Source organism: Hippocampus guttulatus, chromosome 8 (genome assembly GCF_054856545.1).
Source record: "Hippocampus guttulatus isolate MCC_2025c chromosome 8, RoL_Hgut_1.0, whole genome shotgun sequence".
Classification (NCBI taxonomy): Eukaryota; Metazoa; Chordata; class Actinopteri; order Syngnathiformes; family Syngnathidae; genus Hippocampus; species Hippocampus guttulatus.
In genome coordinates, this window is record NC_141268.1 from 10,351,392 (window position 1) to 10,373,206 (window position 21,815).

The 21,815-nt window shown below is 39.1% G+C and overlaps 1 protein-coding gene across 2 annotated transcripts in view; it reads left to right on the forward strand.

Moving 5' to 3' along the window:
• The first annotated feature begins 419 nt into the window (after nt 1–419).
• The window catches only part of col2a1b (collagen, type II, alpha 1b), a 52,037-nt gene continuing 30,641 nt past the window's right edge, over nt 420–21,815 (forward strand). The window contains exons 1-15 of one of the 2 annotated variants that reach the window (XM_086117516.1): nt 420–772; nt 4,491–4,700; nt 7,365–7,381; nt 8,628–8,660; nt 9,810–9,842; nt 9,939–9,992; nt 12,739–12,840; nt 13,884–13,964; nt 16,382–16,426; nt 17,876–17,929; nt 18,478–18,531; nt 19,845–19,898; nt 20,168–20,221; nt 20,322–20,375; nt 21,419–21,463. In XM_086117516.1, the coding sequence (XP_085973642.1) occupies nt 682–772; nt 4,491–4,700; nt 7,365–7,381; nt 8,628–8,660; nt 9,810–9,842; nt 9,939–9,992; nt 12,739–12,840; nt 13,884–13,964; nt 16,382–16,426; nt 17,876–17,929; nt 18,478–18,531; nt 19,845–19,898; nt 20,168–20,221; nt 20,322–20,375; nt 21,419–21,463 (981 nt within the window). In that variant the 5' untranslated portion in view covers nt 420–681. The remainder of the gene's footprint in view (nt 773–4,490; nt 4,701–7,364; nt 7,382–8,627; nt 8,661–9,809; nt 9,843–9,938; nt 9,993–12,738; nt 12,841–13,883; nt 13,965–16,381; nt 16,427–17,875; nt 17,930–18,477; nt 18,532–19,844; nt 19,899–20,167; nt 20,222–20,321; nt 20,376–21,418; nt 21,464–21,815) is intronic. The other variant, XM_086117517.1, reaches the window with a different exon arrangement.

A 21,815-nucleotide genomic window follows, 5' to 3' on the forward strand; every position in this document is an offset into this window, starting at 1 on the left:
ATATTTTGTGATGTATGAGGTTTGCTGTGACATGCTGTCATGTGTGAAGCGACATTCGAGTTTGAGGGGAAATTCATGTGTGCTCTTCCGTTTATTTGGTGATTTGTGTTTTTTCCCCCCACATGACACCTGTTGGGAGTGCATTGAGGTCACAACAAAGCAAGGGGGAAGCATAAAAAGCTTTCTATGAACCGTACAGGAAGGAAAAGGGGGAGGGCAGCAAATTTGGGATGAAAGTGATTTTTTAGGAAGGGGGCTTCGGTGGCAGCACGTGGGGAAGGGGGTGGTCTAGGACTGATGGAGGGAGTTGTGTGTGTGCAGGGTGGTTGGGTGTGTGACCTGGTAGACAGAATGGGAGGGAAAGTGGGCTCAGATTTCAGCCTCACTGGGGGTAAGGGGCTGGGCTGGTCCTTGGGAATATACGAAGATTCATTCAAGGTAACGGGGACATAAGACTACTGCTTGTGGCCCTCAAAGTGGTCGGTGCTGAACTTGTTCCTGCAGGTTCGAGTCCTGCCTGCTGGATTCCCTCCTCCCCTCCTTCTCCCCTGGTTGCCGCTCGACAGGGGTGACTGTTGAATGGTGCTGCTTTGAAATCGCTGGAGGACACACGTACTTTAGAGACTCCCTTTGCGCAAGAAGTTTCTCCTTCCAGGGCCACTGCGTGTCTAATATTTAGACATGGTCAGCTTCCTGGATTCAAGGAGTCTACTGCTATTTGCAGCCGCACAAGTGTGCCTATTAGCCATTGTCAGATGTCAGGACGACAACCGTAAGTGCCTTTTACTTTGCTGTCCGCTTCTTTCTTCCTATGAGGTCTCGGAGTCATTTTTGCGCACGGGGCAACGCTTTTACGCACCAGTTGGAAACAGTTGGCAAGATGTGGAGCGCAGGTGTGTGTCTGTGTGTGTGACTAAGAGTTGTGTGCACCTTTTGGCTACTCAGTGGGATAGTTGCCAGTGTCCGCTGCTTTCCTCGGTGGCATAAAAATAAGTGAGTAAAATGATCATTCACACAAAAGCTGGAGCTAAATCTCAAACGTTAGCTTTGATTCCCCCAGGGTGTTTTCCAGTCCTGCTGCAGTCTTAAGATGAACACCTGTGGGTGCTTTATGAACACTACCAGGCTCTCCTTTTAACTGCCTATTCAATTAATATATACCTCAAAGTTTGTACATTCAAAAATACATATAAAAAAAAAAGTCCTTTAAATGTTCCTAATTTCAATTTGTGCATCGGTTGCACCTGATTAAAATATATTTTTTTTGGTAGTTTTTTTCGTTGTTAACGTCATTTTACTCCATTTTAATCAGGTGCCACCGATGTACTTTTATTCAGTATCCATGGTTCTTCAAGTGCCACCGTAATGACCAAGATTAAAATGCAGCAGGTTCAAGTGTTCATCAAAAATGAATTTTTATTCCAAAAAAATGTATATTATTGTTTACAATTATAACATTATTCATTATCATTAACACTGGACATGAATATCTGAAAATTAAAAAAAAAAATTCTATTGTACTTTAAAGTGAAACACAACTGAACTGTACTTAACAAATGAACTGTCTAGCTATCTAATTAACTCAGTGATTGTTAAACATACCACTAGACGTACCATACTTTGAGATTCACTGACATTGAGGGTGAGGAGGAGGGGGTGGGCAAAAAAAAAAAAGAAAGGTGGTCAGGCTCAAGGGCCTTTGGTGAAAAGTGATCACATTCCATTGCCGTCAGAGGGCACCCAGGCAAATCCGAGCTTGCCTCCTCTTTTCAGGTTCAGCCCTGGGTAATATTTGCATGAAAAATTTAAATAAACAGCACTCCATCAATAATCACATAAGTTTGCCCTTTAGTCCCTTTAAAGTCAAATTGAGTATCCACAAGCGATTTAAGAGTGAGGGATCTGCTCCAGGAGTAACGTTCCATAAGCAAGTTTTCCATCTGCTTTAAAGATTGGCCATAAAATGCGACCGCTGGCTTGTGTGCAAGCGAGGGATGATTGGTGGGGAAAGACATAGAAGAGAGGGGCTTTTGTTATCTTCTAGAGAAGGAGCAGATTCAAGGTGAATTTACACCTAAAAATGGGCCAGTCAGGTCTCAGGTTACGCTCCCCAAAAAAAAGCTTTGGCTGAAGAGTGATAGTAAAGTCAGCTGAGGCAGGCTTGGGTCTCTTTTTGACCTTTTCAGCTTGAGGAAAAAAAAAAGTGCAACAAACGAACTAGACAGTATAAGATGGAAAACAGCTCTTCAAGATGCACCTGGGAACACTTTATGCTTTTCATCCCCCCCCCCCCTCCCCTGCCACCAGCACATGCACTCTTTTGGATAGAAAAATTGCCAACATTACAGCGTCTTATTTGCATAATCACAATGTCTTCTTTTGATCGAGGCGGACGTACGTCTTTTGACCGCACATCAAAAGGTGTGCGTATAAAAGCTGATCCGCCCCTTGCCGCCCCCAACCACTGGCACCAAGGTGGGCTCCCAAAAACACACACTGTGTTTCCCTAAGGCCCTAAAAGTTAGTGAATTGCCCGCTCTGTCTACCCCTCCAAAAAGGGCGCATTCATTCATGGTTTACGCAGTGGGGGCCTTAAGATCACCTCCACCTGAGCGATTTTCCTAAAGGTAAACACAGCTACTGTATTTGGAGGATGGAGCGGGGGGGGGGGCTGTTCTGTATCCCCTCCAATGGATTGCACATGCAATCAAAGCATCTGTGAGTGGAAAAAATCAACTCTGGTGGTACAAAAGACCAACAAGCTCATTGTTGGGGATAGGGGTGCACACCTTAGTGTACAGTAGCAGCACTGAGAGGCATCAGATTGACGTGCCAAGTTGACATCTGAATGTCAAGTCAGTCTCTCATGTCCAATAAATGGAAAGCAGCCCAATGTTTTTGGGGAGGGCCTCCAGCTCTTTTGAAGTTCGTGCCTGCAATTCTCAGTCCTGCAACGTTACACTGCCACCCAGTGGTCATGTCATAGGTTACCTTGAAATGGGATTGAAGCATCCCATTTGGGATTTGGTAAAACTAATGTGATTCATAACTGAGCCAATTTGTGGTGAATGTGTGTTTGTGTGCGTTTGAAAAAAAGACTGTAGGAAGCTATGTTAGGAGAAAAGTTCCATGTTTAAATCTACTTATATCGATTCATGAACAAATGTCAACGCGGCAACTAAATCAGGCATTTTAAACATTTGAAGGTTCAATGTTTTAGGTGATTTTTGTTGATCACAGCGCCCCTGAATTTTTGTGTCTTTAGAATTGCATCTAGCAGGCTGGCTTTAAGTTTTCTATTGGCGCGGTTGGTAGGTTGCCCATTACCAGCTGTAGTGCATGTTGCTAAATTACCATTTGGAAATGATTAGGAAGGAAATTTTAACTTTACAATTTTGCCACTTAGGCCGACTTGTGTCATATCCAGACAGAAGATAATCAACACATAAAAATACATTTTAAAGTTTGTGAATCATTTTGGGTTGAAGAGTGCATTAAACAGTGTCGGACAGGGAATGCTAATTAGTGTGATACTTTGTGTGTGTGTGTGTTGGGCGGCTGGTTACAACATGAGACGCACATGCACAAAACTGCTTTTGTAAAGGTAATAATGTGTTTTGCTCTTAAGTTGAGTTATTGCAGTGATTCTCAAAGGCACTCCATTACATTGAGAGTTGTATGTAATATTTTGCTTCTCTTATGGAGCTTAATCAGGCAAGTGTCATATATGTCATAACAGCGTTATGTATTGGATGAAGCACTTACGTATGAGGAGTGTCGTCCTGTTTCCCACATATATAGATGCATCTCAATAAATTGTAACAGAGCGTCTCAAACTGCGGTCCAATGACACCCCGGGGTACATGAGTCGTAAGATTCGCAGTCCACGAAATAAAATCAGTTTATGTGATTGTAAAAGAGTGCATACATACATTTGGGGACAATACAACACAATGTTTTTGTTATTTGTAATTTACTCTCAAAACATTACAACTTTTTGCCAAATGAGAGTACGCATTGTTGATTATGTTTAATTGATGTTGGAATTATGAGTGGCTCCTTGGAAAAATGTATCCCCTCATTTAAGAATATTGTAGAAAACGTGTTTTTAATTCAATAGCTCCATTCAAAAAGTCAAACTCGTATACGCAGTAGATTCACTACAGATCGTGAAATACTGTATGCCTTCATACTCTGTGTGTTGATGAGTATATTTTACAGCTAAGGAAAAGACCAAATCAATAAATTAGAATATTTGGTAAAAAAGAATTAGCAAGATTATTTTTGGGAAAAAAATAAAAAAAGGTAGGAATTGGCCTGAATGAAGGTTTGGAATTGAACTACTGAAACAAACGTGCTTTTCTATACTAGTCGACTTTATTGGGATGCACCTGTTACTGTGAAATCTATCTAATGTTGACATGTTGTTATTTCATCTCATCGCCCCCTCCGCATGCACCCTGACACCCGTGCCCTCTGGCCCGCTGCAGAGGAGGGTGCTCTTAGCTGCTTGCAGGACGGCCAACGCTATAGCGACAAGGACGTGTGGAAGCCCGAGCCATGTCGCATCTGCGTGTGCGACACCGGGACTGTCCTATGCGACGAAATAGTCTGCGAGGAGCTCAGAGACTGCCCCAAGCCTGAAATCCCATTCGGAGAGTGTTGCCCCATCTGCGCCGCTGACCCTTCTCCGCCCATTGGTTGTAATTTATTTATCTCAAACTTCTCATAAATAAATTACCCATCCACCTGCAAAATCATGTTTTTTACTTTGGGGCCAATTGGATTGACCTTTTATTCAGTTTGCCCTTTCAAAGTAAAGACATGACTTTCGAAAAAGAGCAGATCTCACTGAAACGCTTCCTTAAAGTTTTTTTTCTTTTTCCACAAGCTCACCTTGGCTGCACCTTGCCAGAATAGTCTTCGCCATGTTAAAAAAAAACAAAAAAAAACATGTGGTAGCCATTAAAGGAAATACCTCAAGTCAATGAGACGCAGCTTCACATTTCTCCTTCACATCCCTCACTCTTCTCTTTGCTTTTATGTGTGAGATGTGGTGAGAAAACGGTGGTGGCTCGCCGGTTAGGGCTTCATGAATGAGGTTTATATTTAAAAAACAAACAAAAAAACACTCCCTGAGGAAGCGTGAGTGAAATCAAGTGCCTGCCTGGCGTCGGGTGGAATCCATGTACCTCAAATTATCACGTTTCAGGAGATCCCAAAAATCCCCCATTTACTCAGCCATTAGCATTGCATCATCAAGGAGAGTAAGTCATTTTCAACAATTAAGATTGGTCAATAATAAATAAATATATAAATCAGACCAATATTAAAGATTTGTGAAAACGTGAATTTTACCAAAATGTGATATTGGAGGTTTCGACCCGATGCCAGCAAAAATGATGCTTGTTAGCAGTGCAACACAAAATGGCAGCAATAAACACCTGTGTAACTATAAAGCTATTAGAAGTGTTAAATGGCGTAGTTTCTTTTTAGAATTACATATTTGGCTTCCACATGCGCTAGTTTTTCTATTTTGTTGACTGGCAGTAGGAAGGTCAGTATGAGGAAATATCATTTTTATATTGTCACTGTCCAATGAAAAACACATTAAAAAAAAAAAAAAAATTCAGAGTATAAACATTTACTTCACTTACTTATCCTCACTGTTGGGTGAGAGAGTCTGTCCCAGCCAGTTTTGCGCACCCTGGACTGGTCGCCAGCTAATTAGCACACACAACCATTCCCATTCGCACCTGTGGACAATTTAGTCTTCAATGAAGCTAACGTGAACGTTTTGGGACTGTGGGAGAAAACCCACTCAAGCATGGGACGGTTATGTCAAAGCCACGGAGGAAGCCGAAAACCCAGATTTGAACCCCGAACCTCAGAACTTCTCAGGCTGACATGCTAATCACTACTACACTGTGTCGAACCGTCTAATACGTTCCCAAAAAAATCTCAAATTTCCCTATTTGTTGATTTCTTTTTGAGTTCTTGTACTAATAAAAAGTGCCGGTACATCAAAAACACTAATGTTATTTTTTTATTTTCATTGGACAGTGCAAATATATTTCCCTCCCTTTAAGAGATTCATGTTTCAATGGTGCTTTCAAACAAAGGCAACAATCCCGAAATATTATTCGCATATATACGAGGTGCCCCAAAAATGTACTCACTCTTGACTGCCCGATATTTTGTTTTTGATTAGACCAGTGATTGTCAAAACTTTTCACACCAAATGCTGCCTCAAAAAATACTTGGCTCTCCAAGTACCACCAAAGTGGCCAAAGTTCAAATCCAGTCGGTAGTAGGCGTAAAACTTCATTAAAAAATGAAGCTGAGGTTTTATTCCCAAAAAGTACATTTAATATTATTTGTCAGCCATTCTAATCCACGCAGTTTGCGCATGAAGACTAGCCCTAAATATACACAGAATTTTTTTTCAACAAAAACTTTTACACGCATTTATTTTGTCACGTGGTTGCACAAAAAAATAAAATAAAATCCGGATCCAGATCCAGATACATTTTGTAAGTAGACTACGTCCCCTTAAAAAATGTATCTGCATGTAGTTGATTTTATTTGGTGCAACCACTTAACAAAAGGAAATTGAGTACATTTTTTTCAGTGTCAGAAAATTGAAAAAAATGGCCTAATGAATCAAATAAAATATACTGCACAAAAGATAAATAAAAATGTTGTACGTAAATAAATGTTTGAAAAGAAAAAGATTAATAAAAACAATAATTACAACTCAACTGTAGTTTAAAAACATACTGCACTGGATTAAAACAACAACAACAAATTGAAGCCACTGCAACATGCAGTATGAACATTTAATTCAGTGATTCTTTCATACACCAATAGGGGGAGTCTGTGTACCACTATTTCTCGAATTATTTATAGGCCGTTTTCTTTAATGCCGCTAACTTATTATGTATTAGATCGAGTATTGTTTTCTTTAATTGACCTTATCAAACTTGTATATATGTCAATAATCACATGTCAAAACAAAGCGTATGGGGGAAATGGTTTGACATAGTGAGTACATTTTTGGGGGTCACCCTGCATTGTTTCTGCTTTCTACCATCGCCCGCTGCCTGGTGGATGGTCTGAAACATCTGCTTTCTGCTTTAACGCTTAAGATGGAACGTCAGCAACATCCAAATGGTCAATTAGGGGTACCAAAATATCACATTTTTGCATGTTTTTCTTTAGAGTGCGCAAATCTTTAAATTAAGATGACAAAAAAAAGGTTATCAGCGTGTGGACTGAGGAGAGAAGTTTTAGATGTGCTGGTTTTGTTTTGTTTGTGAACCCGCGTGCTAACTCTTTTTCTCATCTCTACTGCCACGTCACAGGAACACCTGGAGCTAAGGTGAGCTTTGCATGTGTGCGTGAATGTGTGTGTAATGAAGGTCCTGTGTTCCTTTTTGAGCCTGTGCTCTAAAAGTTTTAGACATTTGGGTGCCCGTTGTTATTTCGTGCAGGCTGCTGCGTTCTGCGGTCTGGTGAGACTGTAGCAGATGTTCTTTTCAATATCTTACTTGGCCGATAATGCTAAGAATTGATTGTATGATGACTTTGATTTAGGAATGCCCCGGCGTGTACTATGGTTACAAAAATATCCTAATATGGCAATTCAAGGATTTAGGCTTGACTCCCATTGTTCCTCATAATGTCCTAAATAACCAAAAACACCAACAGCGTTTCCTCATCTGCAAGGTGTTTATTTGTTCAACCGCAGAGTTAGCAGGCATCATGGAGCATTGCAAATGGTTTTTGTAAGCCATCTATCGAGTGGGTGACACTCTGAACTGGTAGCGGGACATGTTTTGTCTCTTTCATGATGGTTTTCCTCAAATAAGTAATAATTGTAAAAACAATATTGGCCTTACCGATCACCAATTTTCATGACGGCACAGTAAAGTCCAGCTTGACAGATACCACCTGTGCTATTCAAATAAGGCCATAGTTTGAACAAATCCATCCTTTTTTTTTTTATACAACGCATGTAGACAAACAACAATTCTTGCTCGCATTCACAAGTGTGGACAATTTAGAGCACAGGTGTGAAACTCAAGGGCCGGGGGCCAGATCTGGCCCGCCACATTATTTTATGTGGCCCGCAAAAGCAAATAATGTGTGTCAACTTCCACGATCCTTGATAAAATCCGTCTTGTGTAATACATAACGTTGAGACTTTGTAATAATTTTGTGACCCTGTTTACACTTACTTGAAGAATAATTGACCAAACGACAAACAAATATTTGACTGATTTCAAAACTAATAATCAATCCCATTTGTTGCGTACAAGTAGTAATACAATATGGATGAAACATTTAATCGGTTTCACCATCGTAACGGCACTCCGAGGGAAGATGTAACTCCAAAGTGGCCTTCGACAAAAATAAGTTTGACAGCCCCTGATTTAGAGTCTTCAACGAACCTAATGTGTATGGTTTTGGAGTGTGAGAGGAAAAAAAAAAGAAAGAACAAATGCAGTTTAACTACAACGTATAATACCCAATGGGTTTGTTTTTTTTGTTTCCTAATGTGTTATTGACGAGTATTCCTAATGTGTTATTGATGGTTTTTTTCTTTGTTTTGGTTCATCTCACAGGGCCAGAAAGGCGAACCCGGCGATATTACCGATGTAAGTGAGCACCACTGAGTGATCGCTCCTCCAAATGTGAGATCAGAATGTCTTTTGGTGTGTACTCAGTGGGAAAGAAAGGCCCAATTGTTATCCAAGCTCTGCAAAGTCTTCATTGGCTGGAGCCACCTGGAAATGCTTTGTCCCACTCCGAGCGCACGCTACTTTGTGGTTGCAAATAAAAACCGAATTGTTTATCTTATCTTTCGTCGAAATGCTTTTCCCTTTCGAGGATTAGCCATTAGCGAGTCTACTCTGATGAGTGGTGATGGGGGAAGAGAGAATGCCTTGCTTCCCCCTCTTTGTGAAGTGGAAAGACAAACAAAATGCGGAAAGCTTTTGAAACTCTGCAAAGGACTCATTGTTATTGTTATACTTTTCACAATGAACAATTGGCATATGAACGATGTTATTCTGCACCCAAATACTTTAGACTCTAGTTATTATAGCTGTCACTTTTTTTTTCACTTTGACAATTCAAACCCTTCCCACTTCCAAAATATTGACAACCTTCAAGACATCTGGGGAGTCATTTTTACGAGTTGCCCAAATTCCAACTTTTCCCACATTTCCACATTAACCATTTACATAAATCCCTTCAACACATTTTGTTAAATTTCCATCATCTTTCCACATTGCCTCGCCGATTCTAATCATTCCCACTTCAAAATGTTCACAGAATTCAGGACATCTTGGGAGCCCTTCCCCAAATTCTGACATATTTCAGGATTCCACATTTTCACTGTTCTCCATTTTCCGTGACAACATTCCCGAAGCATTGCACACATTTAACATATTTACGTCCTCCTTACACATTTCTCAAACAATTGCCACCACTCCAACGTCAAACTGTTAAGCTCATCCGAGACACCTTGTGAGGTTTTTATCACATTCCAGTATGTTTTTAGTATTCCACACCTCCCACGACAAAAATCCCCAAATAATGCCTATGGGTTTTTTTTCAAACCTCTCTCATTTTAATTTTTCGTCTCACATTCCACATTTTCCCATTTTAGTGAGTTATTTGTTATTCCATATTCAAATTGTATATGTGATCTGATTATTTACTGTAGCATTTACACAGAACTTTGACAGAAATTGCATTCTCTGTTTACTAACGGATGTCTTCATTGTTCTCTGACAACACAGGTCGTAGGACCCAGAGGACCACCAGGCCCAATGGTCCATTCTCATTCATATTTTTTTTGTTCATTCATTCATTCATTCATTCATTCGCTGCACATAAAGTTCGCAATCTAACATGACATGCTCACTCAGGGCCCACCAGGAGAGCAGGGACATCGCGGACCAAGAGGAGACAAGGGAGAGAAGGTAAGTCTGCTTTATTTGTGTTTATTTTTTAGAGGTACAGTATGTTCTTGTTTCAGGTGCTATGGGCCGACATACTGTAGGTGTGCAGAAAGGCAGCCTTTCATATAGCCGTGTGTCATTCGCATTAAGCGGTGTGGTCCACCGAGCTTGTTGAACACAGGCGGTCCTGTCGTAATCTCTCTGCCCTCTCGGTGTGGACACACGGCAAACTACGCAGCCTTTAATGATATGCATATCAAACACATGGCCAGCCGTCTCATCATATTCTTGTGATTTGTCAGCGCACGCATTCGAGCCCAGCCTGCCGCGACAAATCATCATCTGCCTCCTTGAACATGTTGTTAACCCTTTCAGGGACAGCGCTTACTACAGTGGACAGCTAATCGTGTTGTCAGGTTACAGGATGCATGAAAGGGTTAAAGGGAATATTGACACTTTTCTTCTCACTCCTTATGCTTTCAAGTCAAAGCTGAGGCATGATGGATAGTTAGCCACTACCAGCAGTAGTGTCGTGTTCTCGACATCTCATGAACTCCAGGGCCACAACATAGAATAGATTTTAATCACCGTTGCTTGACAACAATAAGAAGCAGAATTGTGGCCGATTACAAAGGTACACGTGTCTCCCAACATATTCTACATGAGGGAAATTATACACAATGCAAACGGAGAGAAGGTCAATAATAAAAGTAGGGATATGCTCTAAGCCAGGGATGGGAAACTTGCATGAATGAGGGTGCTACTGGGGGCCACACACTTCGTACCCAGATGTCTGACAAAAATGGACACAATACCTCCATTTGTGCAAAATACATACCGGTACTCTTAATATGTTTTATTTTCATAGTCGTTTCTACATTTCTCAATGCATGTATACAAGATCCAGTCTTCAACAACAAAGGGTTTGACCAATCACAATGAATCACAAATTAATCACATTAATTACTGTTTATTGTGCATGTTAAATTGCTCCATGTACAGCACTTTGTATGCAGCGATGGCTGTTTGAAAGTGCTCTATAAATACTGTTGACTTGACTTGACTTGACTTGACATATGCGACTGTGAATTTTTGTTCCGTGCAAAGGCCTCTCATGCATAAAAATGATCACTAGTCAACAATTTTTTACAGGCATGACGCAATCTCCGAATGAAATTGGCGGTTGACCAATGTTTCAATTCAAGGACGGCACAAAACTGCTGAACACCAAATCAACATAAAGTCATTTCGTGCATTTTCTTTTCACAAAAATCAACTCACTCCAAAGTCAAATATTAGTTCGGTACTATGTTTGTCCAAATCCACAAAAACTTGTGAGGCTTACTTGTGTTGTAGTAAAGGACAGTATACTTCTGGTTAAATTGTACTAAATCAAACACTTACTTACTTGTTTTTATTGTTCTCAAAAAATTTTTTTGGATGAAAATAGTCATTATCTTTCCATAGACTTCCATAATCATATTTCGCATGAGTCCTTGAAATTGTGTCCACCCTGTCATTACAGGGCAAATGGCCATTAAATAAGCCCTCTGGGGGTTTCATTGATGTTACAAAGAGTGTTTTGTCTTTCTTCAATGAAGGCTGACAAAGTGAAAAGTTTAATCAATATTTGCGCTTATGTTTTGTGATTTCAACACTCTGTCATTGTGATATATCAATTACCGGTAATATAATTTTTTTTTCTCAAGTTAAATTTTTTTCATTCATTCTTTCATTCATTCATTCATTCATTCATCTTCCAAACCGCTTTATCCTCACTAGGGTCACGGGCGGTGCTGGAGCCTATCCCAGCTGACTTTTAGAGTATTAGGCGGGGGACACCCTGAACCGGTTGCCAGCCAATCGCAGGGCACACAGAGACGAACAACCACACACGCCCACACTCACACCTAGGGACAATTTAGAGTGTTCATTTATTTATTTATTTGCAGAACATTGTCAGCTTGCTAACTGAATCATGTTGCTAAGTCAGGGTCTACCATGTGCTCATCAAATGCCACCATTAGCCAAAAATGTCCACCCTGTCAGCAAGATCACATAATTTGCCGTTTGCATGTACGCTGAACCCTAATTTGATCCCAGTGCTCCTTGCAAGCAGCCTGCCATTGGTGTATGAACGTGTGTGTGAATGGCTGAAATGTGAGGTTTTGTCAAGCACTTTGGGTACCATATGGTGTCGATAAAACACTACATACTACGTTTATGTTTACATTATCTGCTTGAAAAAAAAACAAGTGTGGGAGCTTGACCAATATGCATTTCTACCAACTTCATATCTCCCAAACACAATGAATATAAAGTTGAATTAAAAATCTCAAGTCTTTGTGGGGTGAAGTTTCCAAGGCTGTTTAAGGGGTAGTGACATCATATCAATACATTAAAGATAACACGTGGCAACAGTGCTGTTTCTGAATAAGATCTAAGTCTAAGATTGGGCTCGGATATTTTACCTTGTAAAGCGATTGGTGTTTCTGGTACAAAAATATTTAACTAGCAGTTATCAATGCTGATAAACGTGTGAGGCATAAAATGACACAATCTAATGAGAATACAAAAGCTGAGATCAATACAAAAGCTTTCAACATCACCTTGCAAGGTTTTGATCAATACGGTCAAGTAGGCAATCAATAACTGTTTATTACTGACCCTTTTTGTTGCTTACCAAAAGGCCGTAAAGCAAATAAAACATTAGGAATGTGTTTATTTGTGCACCAAACAATCAGTTCTTTTTTTCTATTGATTCCAGGGAACACCCGGACCCCGTGGCAGAGATGGTGAGCCTGGCACCCCCGGAAACCCTGGCCCCCCTGGACCACCAGGACCTAATGGACCACCTGGCCTTGGCGGAGTAAGTGTCCTGAGGTGCTCATTCTTTCGAGAAGAAAAAAAAGGGGCTGGTCTTGAATGTAAAAGGGGGGGGGGGGGGGGAGTAGGACAAGGGCAAGGGGGTAGCTTAACAAGGGAGGGTGTTGTTATTGCAAAAACAAGAATACACTTGGTGAGAGATGGACGCTAATCTTGAAATGAAAACCCCATTTTGGGATGAGACATACGACCCGAAGATGACATGGGCAAAGCACTTTGTAATGTTGCATTGTCCATCTATCTAAAGGATGCCTGCTTCCCATTGGGGCTCATTTGGGCAAATTCCCTCATAGGAGTTAGTCAAAGTGCTTCTTCTTTGTGGCTTTCTCCGATCTGGGGTTTCAAATCAGCCTTGTTGAAATGTTTCTCTTTTTTTTAGGCTCATTTCAATTTAAGTTTTGGCTTCATTTTTTTTCATTGACAATTTTGACAGCCATTCCTGACTGTAACCCGACCTAGTCACCCGGATTTGGGACCAGCTCTAAGATGGGCTAGCTTAAAATTTCGATTTAGCCAATTAATCGTCCATCCATTATCTGAACCGCTTTATCCTCACGAGGGTTGCGGGAGTTCTGGAGCCTGTCCCAGCTGACTTCGGGCAGTCGGCGGTTTCCTCTCTGCACTGGTTGCCAGCCAACCACAGGGCACACATAGACAACCATTCACACTCACAATAACACTTACTGACAATTTAGCGCGATATTAATGGGTCGAATAACTTTTTTTTTTGGGGGGTCCCATAACACTTACAACAGTATATGTATATTAATTACAGGCAGACCATTTCACTGTTTTACAATAGAATATTTGATTTACTTTACAACAGAGAGAAAAATCGGCAATAATATTTTTAGGGAGTGGGGGTGGCTGTCTGAATGTCAGTATCTTTGGCATGTTGTAATGTCTTGAAATGGAAAAAAAATCAATTTAATTAAAAATAAAATTCTAAAACAGCTAGTATCGATTAAATTAGTGCACTGTGTTGTTCTGAAGCCTAATGATGCGTTTTGGGTTGTGTTGTTTTAGAACTTTGCTGCTCAGATGGCAGGTGGCTTCGACGAGAAGGCCGGCGGTGGCGCTCAGATGGGCGTAATGCAAGGACCCATGGTGAGCAAGCAGCTTCCCCTCCTTCTTTTTCCTCATCTTCTTTCCTTTTGCGAGTGCACACCAACCTGTCATAAAAGCTAAAAAGAGAAAAAACAAAAAATCGAGATGGTAGCTCGCCTGCTGGACCGCAGCAGCTCCACAAGAAGGACACATCGTCATCGTGAAGGGGATTTAAAATGATCAAGGAAGGAGAAGAAAGTTGAAAAGAAGCTTATTCAACCTGGAAATGTTCTGGAAGATGGAATTAAAAGTTCAAGATCGGATCGGCGCCTTTACCTTGGCTCCCAGTCAGTCTGCAAGAGTGACACCTAATGAAAAAACACACCCGCTGGATCCCGTCTTGTACCACAGTGTTGAACAACACTGCTAGTGAGACCCTCTTAAACACACACGTACAGTATATGAAGAGGTTCTGACCCTACAGAGCACCATTGATAATCCTCAAACCACGTTGGTGAAGTCTTCCCGCTCTCACTCAAAGGTGACTTTCATTCACTTCTGAGGACTACTGTGCCACATTTATTTAATTTGGGGGAGGAATATTTCGAAGATGGGCCAACATGCTGAAAGGAAGGTTTAGAAGGCACGATGTTTAACTCTCCAAATATTTGAAGAACTTCCATTCATTTTCTATATTACTTGCCTTTAACATTAATTCACATCCATTTTTGAGCATTTTGACTTTTTTAAGACATGATATTGTGTTCAGTTATTATATACAGTATACACGCAAGAAATGGTTTGATTTCCCCAGGATTCTGACTTTTTCCCGTTCTTTTTTTATAATCAGCAGTAATATAATTACAATCAGTTTCTCTCAGTGGACTCACAAGCCGATGCTAAAATAGTTGCATCACTACCATCTACTGGTGGTTGTCCGTCAGCAAAGTTGTTGCCATGCTTTAACTTTACATTGGAGCAGCATCAGAATCTCCCTTACCCTTCCCCAATGGAAAACGTAATTGGCTCACCAATAGCAGTGAATGAGTTCCAAGGTTTCGCAGGTAAACTGAAGCCAAATCCGAGAACATGCAAACTCCACACAGGAATGCTGGAGCCAAGATTCAAACCCCCGAACATCAAAATTGACATGTCAGACATGCTTACGGCTTGTCCACAGTGCTTCATATTGAAATAACTTTTTTCCCCACGTCTTTTCCCCAAAGGGTTTGGCCGATCACCTTTACAGAATGTGATTTTCTCTTGTTAAGCGTTGTAAGTGGTCGGGATGCGGAGGGGGAGGGGGGGGGGGGAGGGTTGAGATTGAGGCTGAGCGGAACAGAAATGAGTCGTAGGAATCTCACCTACTGCTGAGGGAAACGAGTAGAGCCGCGTTTGTCTTCTTTTTCCTTCCGAGTCGCTGCCTCGAAGAAGTCACGCAAAGTTCAAACATGCTACTCAACTCTCAACCTTGAGAGCTATACAACCAGGGCGGGTGACACTGTGGAATTTCAAATGATTTTCTTCCATGTGGAGGTTGGGCAGCTAGAGCAGGCAAAATTACCCACACTCTGTATTGAAGTAGAAGTCCAGAAACCTGTGCTGAAAAAGCCCGGTAAAAATAGAATTACTTAACTCCCATACTTAAAGACCCTGTAAAGTGAATTCAGAGATTTATTTCAAAATGTGTTACACGTGTTTGAAGATAATTGCTGAAAGCATGTGCACAGACTCAGAACTAGGTCACACTGAATTGTGGAGATTTAGGGCTTTCTTTTAACTGAACGGCACAAATCCTGTACAGCACAACTTGGTGCAGAGGTGGGTTGAACCCCGTTTTGGTAATTTCATAGACGTGTGCCGGCTGGTGGATAAAAACTAACAAGATAAAACTAAAATATCAAAACATTTTTGGCAATAAAGTAAAATAAGAATGAGTGGTATTAAACAAACAATGACTAACACAAATGTATCAAATTAATAAAAATGGTCTTGAATTATGGCAATAAAGTCCTTTGTTTTTGTCTTTGTGCAGTGCATTTCAAGGTTTGTATTAAATGTGTTTATTTCAATACGACATTATGGCCGTATGGCCGTATTAAAGAAGCAAGATTGAACTTTATTAAAATGACATGAACCTTTTTTTGGTTGTTTTTTTTATCTTTCAATCCACAAATATGCCACATATTAAAAACAAAGTAAAAATAACATTAAAATGATTAAAAACTAAGGTAAAATTAAGCATTTTCTGGGAGAAAATGACTAATAACTAACAAACCCACTCTAAAAATAAAAAATAACTGAATTTAAAATAACAAAAGTCAAAACAAAGTAAATACTGCAAAATCCCAAACTATTATAACCCTGCCTCAAAATGAGCATTATCTTTGTCAAGACATATTCGATGTGAAGCAGGTGTACCATATTGAATCTGTCACTATTGTTCATACCTGATTGGGCTGTTCTTCTCTTTCCAGGGCCCAATGGGTCCCCGAGGACCACCTGGACCCACTGGATCTCCTGTAAGTACTGACTTTAAAGTATTCACTTTGCAGTCATTTCCTGTCACATACACACACACACACACACACACACACACGATAATTCCGACTGTAACGCAGCCAGGACAAACTATGTGTTTACAAAGTGGCGGATACTTTCAGCAACCAGCTTTGCCCTCTTTTTTGTCACCTTCTACTCCTCACCTGGAGGGCTCGCAGGTTTCTCCCACCCTGTAGAAGAAAAGCATTAGATAGGCGATGCCCAGAAACGGGTCTTAACGTGATGTGGTTCCTGTGCGGAAACCTCCAGGTGCTTTCAGAAGGGTGGAAAAAAAAAATCCCTTGCGTAGACTAAATTTGTGGATTTCAACCACTGCGTTGGATTAACCCTTTCATGCACCCTGTAACCTGATAACATGATAAGATGTCCACTGTGGTAACCGCTGTGCCTGAAAGGGTTAATTATAATGTCAATCGGTTTAATTTTTGCATTTATAACATGTATCCCTCGAGGCAGTACAAAACAGTTATGTAGATACAACCTGCTTCTACTCTAAGTACTTAGCATGATGCTGGTAATATTTGTCATTTCTCATACTGTGGAGGATAAAGAATATACAGTATTGTATATGTACAATACTGTATATTCTTTTATGTATGTATTGTTACATCATGTTGCTCCGCTGTGATCAAATATCCAGAAGCAAACGCAAACAGATCTGTTGCTTTCAGCCTCTTAATTGTTTGATTTAGCTTTTTAGTAGAATATTTATTTTAGTATTTTCTAATTCTATTAATTTGAAATTAATAGAATTAGAAAATACTTAATAAAACATACTGTTTTATTTTTATTTTTCAGATTTTCAATTTTACTCTTTTACTCACTTTTTGTCTTGCATTTATTTACTTTTGTTTTTATTTTCATTCTTATAATATTAGAAAATATATCACATCACATGGGATCATTTTTATTATATTTTTATTTATTGTACATTTTTGACGATATTACAGTTTTATTATATTTATTTTTAGTGTTTTATGTTTTACTTTTTTATTTTAACTTTTTGACTTTTTTTAGCTTTGTTTGAATTTGTATTTCTTTTTCTTTTATTAAAGAATCATTATAGCTTTTAGCACATTCATTTTTTGGTTCTCTTTTATTTCTATTTTTTCTTAATTTTTTTCATATTACAGTGTTAGTCATTGAATGCCTTAGCTCATTCAGGTATTGCTTCTTTGTTAACATTTTTACTTTTATTTGTACTTTTTAAATTGTACTTTATCTGTTGTATTAAAATATTAGAGAACCCCTTCATTATTTGCATTTTATTTAGTCATTTATTTATTTGATGTGAACTGTATTATTTAGAAAAATATCCGTCATTTTCTAAGCTTCTTTTTGTTTGTTTGTTTGTTTGTTTGTTTGTTTGTTTCTTGACATTGTTATCATGACTTTGTGTCTTTCTGTAGGGCCCGCAAGGATTCCAAGGCAGTCCAGGAGAGGCTGGAGAGCCTGGACAATCTGTGAGTGTTCCGCCTCCTATTTCTCTCAACACATTGTGTCACTATATTCGACAGCTATAAGCATAAAACTGTCCTTTATCCCGTTCGGCCACATATTTGCTATTCCCCCCTACGGCAGCGACTAAAACCAAATTCAACATTTTGCGCGACTTGTGAGTGAAAGATGAACTCCATCAGTGGCCATGTGCAGATTATAATAACATCTGTGTTTCTCTTTTATTGATTTATGCTAGTAGACAAAGTCTCCTTGTCATTTTACTCACTCCTGCACTCCTGGCTTCCTCCTCCCATTTATTTACCCTAAATGAAGCTTCGAGAAATCACACGACCCCAGTTACTCTTTCCCCGATCCCTCAGCAGGTAAATTGAACCCGGGGGGCTGCGCTAATCTTCCCCCCCGTGGAGTTTGGGATTATCTTGCGTTTCCTCCTTGACGCCGCATCATTATGTGTGATTAAAATCACTGCACACCAGCCGGGACAAGCTGAACGGCTGCACAATGCCGCAGGTATCCAAGTCTAATGTGCTTGTTTCCTCGCTGTTTACAGGGCGCCATGGGACCCCGCGGACCCCCAGGACCTTCTGGAAAACCTGGAGATGATGTGAGTGTGTAAAGATTTAACAAATATGATGAAGAAATATTTCCACTCAATGTTGCTGGATCTTTGATCTCTTGTCGTTCCTGGAACTCAAATGTTTCAATCAAGGTCAGAACTGCAGAGCAAAATTCAACATACAACCACATCCAGGTGTTTTTTTCGACCCTGGTGAAACAAAATGTTGAACCCAGTTGCAGTGTTCCAAACACACAGTGTCCTTGAAACAGGGAAGGCTCCAGGATTTTTTTTTTCTCTCACGGAGCGAAAGGGGGGGCTTGACCAAAACATATCGGGGCTGAGAAAAGAATGAATAAATACTGTTTAGAAAATCAAATAGAATGCTGGAGGGGTCTAACTGGGGCCACACAGACTTCTGACGGGGCTCTAGACCCCCTCGGTCCGATGTAGCTCCAGCCTATGTGTAGCCTACAAAAAGTTCCTACTTCCAGGATAAAGCAATCAAAATGTCATACACTTCTTCACAGTATTTTACGTTATGTTTTATTTGGTAATATTTTCAAATATTCCTTTTTTTAAAGTAATTATTGATGAATATTCAAATTGTTTAAAATGTTATGGGGAACAAAAGAAGCACTTTGATTACATTTATAAGAATTTTTTTAACTTCATTCAAGAAAATAATTGTATTTTTACGAGTATTTCATGTATTTAGGACTATCACTCTTTTTTTATAGGTTTTGTTTTACTTTTTGTAATATATATAATTTGAAATTTAGACAATACTTCCTCTGGTCTGAACACAAAGTTTTAACTGAATTGTATTTTTATTGGGTTGACTTTGTTGATTTTTGTAATTCCTTTTATAGTGTTTTTAAAATAATTGTTTTACTTCATACAGTTAAAAAATAATGCATTTAAAAGATATATCAATTTTCTTTTCATATAAATCTTGGTTTAGGTGTTTGATTAAATATTTTGTCTTCCAAGTTCCAATCTATTTGAAGCCTGAAGACAACACATTCAACTCTGTGAGAGTATCAGAAATGAATGATCATGAACTTTCTGTTGCCTCACCGTTGTATTTTTTTTAATGAGTCACTTTTGAAGTTTCTGACACCAAGATGTAATTATCTTTTGAGCCACGAGATGGCAGTAATAAATTAAATGTCACCATGTATCCACTCAGTATCCCCGAACAATCCTTATCATGATCAAATGCAGCACTTTACCAAGGTTCACAATATTTGTAGCGTTTCTTTTATTATTATTATCATCATTATTATTGTTATTGTTATTAATAAGACGAAGAAGAATAATATTATGACTTTACACTTTTTTGTGTGTGTGTGATTTAGGGTGAGGGAGGCAAACCTGGAAAATCAGGTGAACGCGGACCTTCTGGACCTCAAGTGAGTGCGACATTACTCAAATGCAGATGGTGGGAGCCACTTAATTACACAATTAACTATGACAGCGTTGTATAGTGACCTCAAGAACAATGAAATGCTCTTCCATGAGATGACATAAAGTGTCAGCTGACCTTTGTATCTACCTGGTGCCTTTCATAAAACACAATAATAGTGTCACTTTGTGTTCAGCTAAACAGGCTGAAACTGTACAGCGAGACAGTCACTGTCCGCCCGTGAGTGTCTCACTTTCAAGTTTTCCTCTTTTGCAGGGAGCTCGCGGCTTCCCCGGAACACCCGGCCTGCCTGGAATCAAGGGACATCGAGTCAGTCGAGGCTCTTCCGGCGGCTTTTTCGTGCTTGACAATTTTTGGGGGGAACAGGGGAATTGTTTATTAATTCTGTTTACTCGGTCTGCTTGTGTAGGGATACTCTGGTCTTGATGGTGCTAAGGGAGAGACCGGTGCTCTTGGGTCAAAGGTACAGTGTGATTTATGATGTTTCTTGATCCTTTTGGCCCCCCTTATGTATGTATTGGGCATCCTATTCAAAGACATTATAAGGCATTTTACTTTTATCATTGAGAATAAAGTCTATTCGTCAAGATTTTTGACAAAAAAAGGCAACTCATAAGGTCAAACAGATAAATCCAAACTAAATATGTTTACTTTGTCAATTTTGTCTTCATTTTTTTTGAAGTAAATTGGCAATGAAAAGGTATGATGTATTTTTTTTTCTTCGAGGTATGACTTTTTCTTGGAAAAAAGACCCTTTAATCAAAAAAGAAGAATTTTAATCTTGAATTCAAAATTGTCATGTTTGTGTATTTTTTTTGTTTTTTAGTAATTATTTTTTTTCATTGGGAAATGACTTTTTGTAGAATAAGAATAAAAATAATATCCTGAAAAAATAAGGACATTTATTCTTGTAATATTATGACTTTTCTTTTTGGGAAAAAAAATTCTGACTTTCAAGAAAGTTAGAATTTTAAAGAATAAAGTGTGATTTTACCTTTAAAAATAATAAAAATTACATTTCCTGGTATTATTACTTGTCAGAGAAAAAAAACAATGATGATTTTTATTTTTGGGGGAGCTTTATTTTATTTTTAAAATAACATTAAATATTTTTCATATTTTATATTATATTGTCTTGAAAATGCATCAGTCTTGTCTTTTTATGTGGAAAAAGAAGATTACTTTTTCTTGGTGAAATTCTTACTTTTCTGAACATGATATATTGACGAAATAATGCCTTTTTTTCCCTCGTAGAATTACGAATTTCCCATCTGGAAAAAAATACTTTATGTCTGAACAATCTGACTTTATCAGGAAGAATATCTGATTTTATCTTTAAAAAAATGACTTAATAGCATGCAATGTTTTTTCTAATTGTATGTAATAGTTAATATAATAATATTACAATATAGTAAGGTTTTTTTTCTTTCCAATGTAGCCAGTGTACTCTTATTAAATAACATTTGAAAACTGATGATGATGATGATGTTAACTTCCTGTGTGCAGGGAGAAGCTGGTGCTCCCGGAGAGAGCGGATCTCCTGGGCCAATGGTATGTATGTTTACAATATGACAGTTTTAAAATAGTTTTTTTACTTATTTTTGTCTTAATTTGCCGGCAGAAATGTATGTTACGCGTATGTTGCTAGCTATGTTATGCTATAGCTTGCTGGCAGTGACAGGGAGTAGTTTAGCAGCTAGTGACCAATTCTTTGTTTGATTACCACTTCCAGTTGAAGGTTACTTTCAAACCAAACACAAAACAAAGAGATTTACACAAACCAGAGGAGATCAACTGTCTTGTGAGTGTTTGCTCACTAAATGCGAACACACTATGCAAAACTCCACAGATGGGCTGACGAAACAAACATTAATGTTGAGGTAATTATAAACTCTGAAGCAAC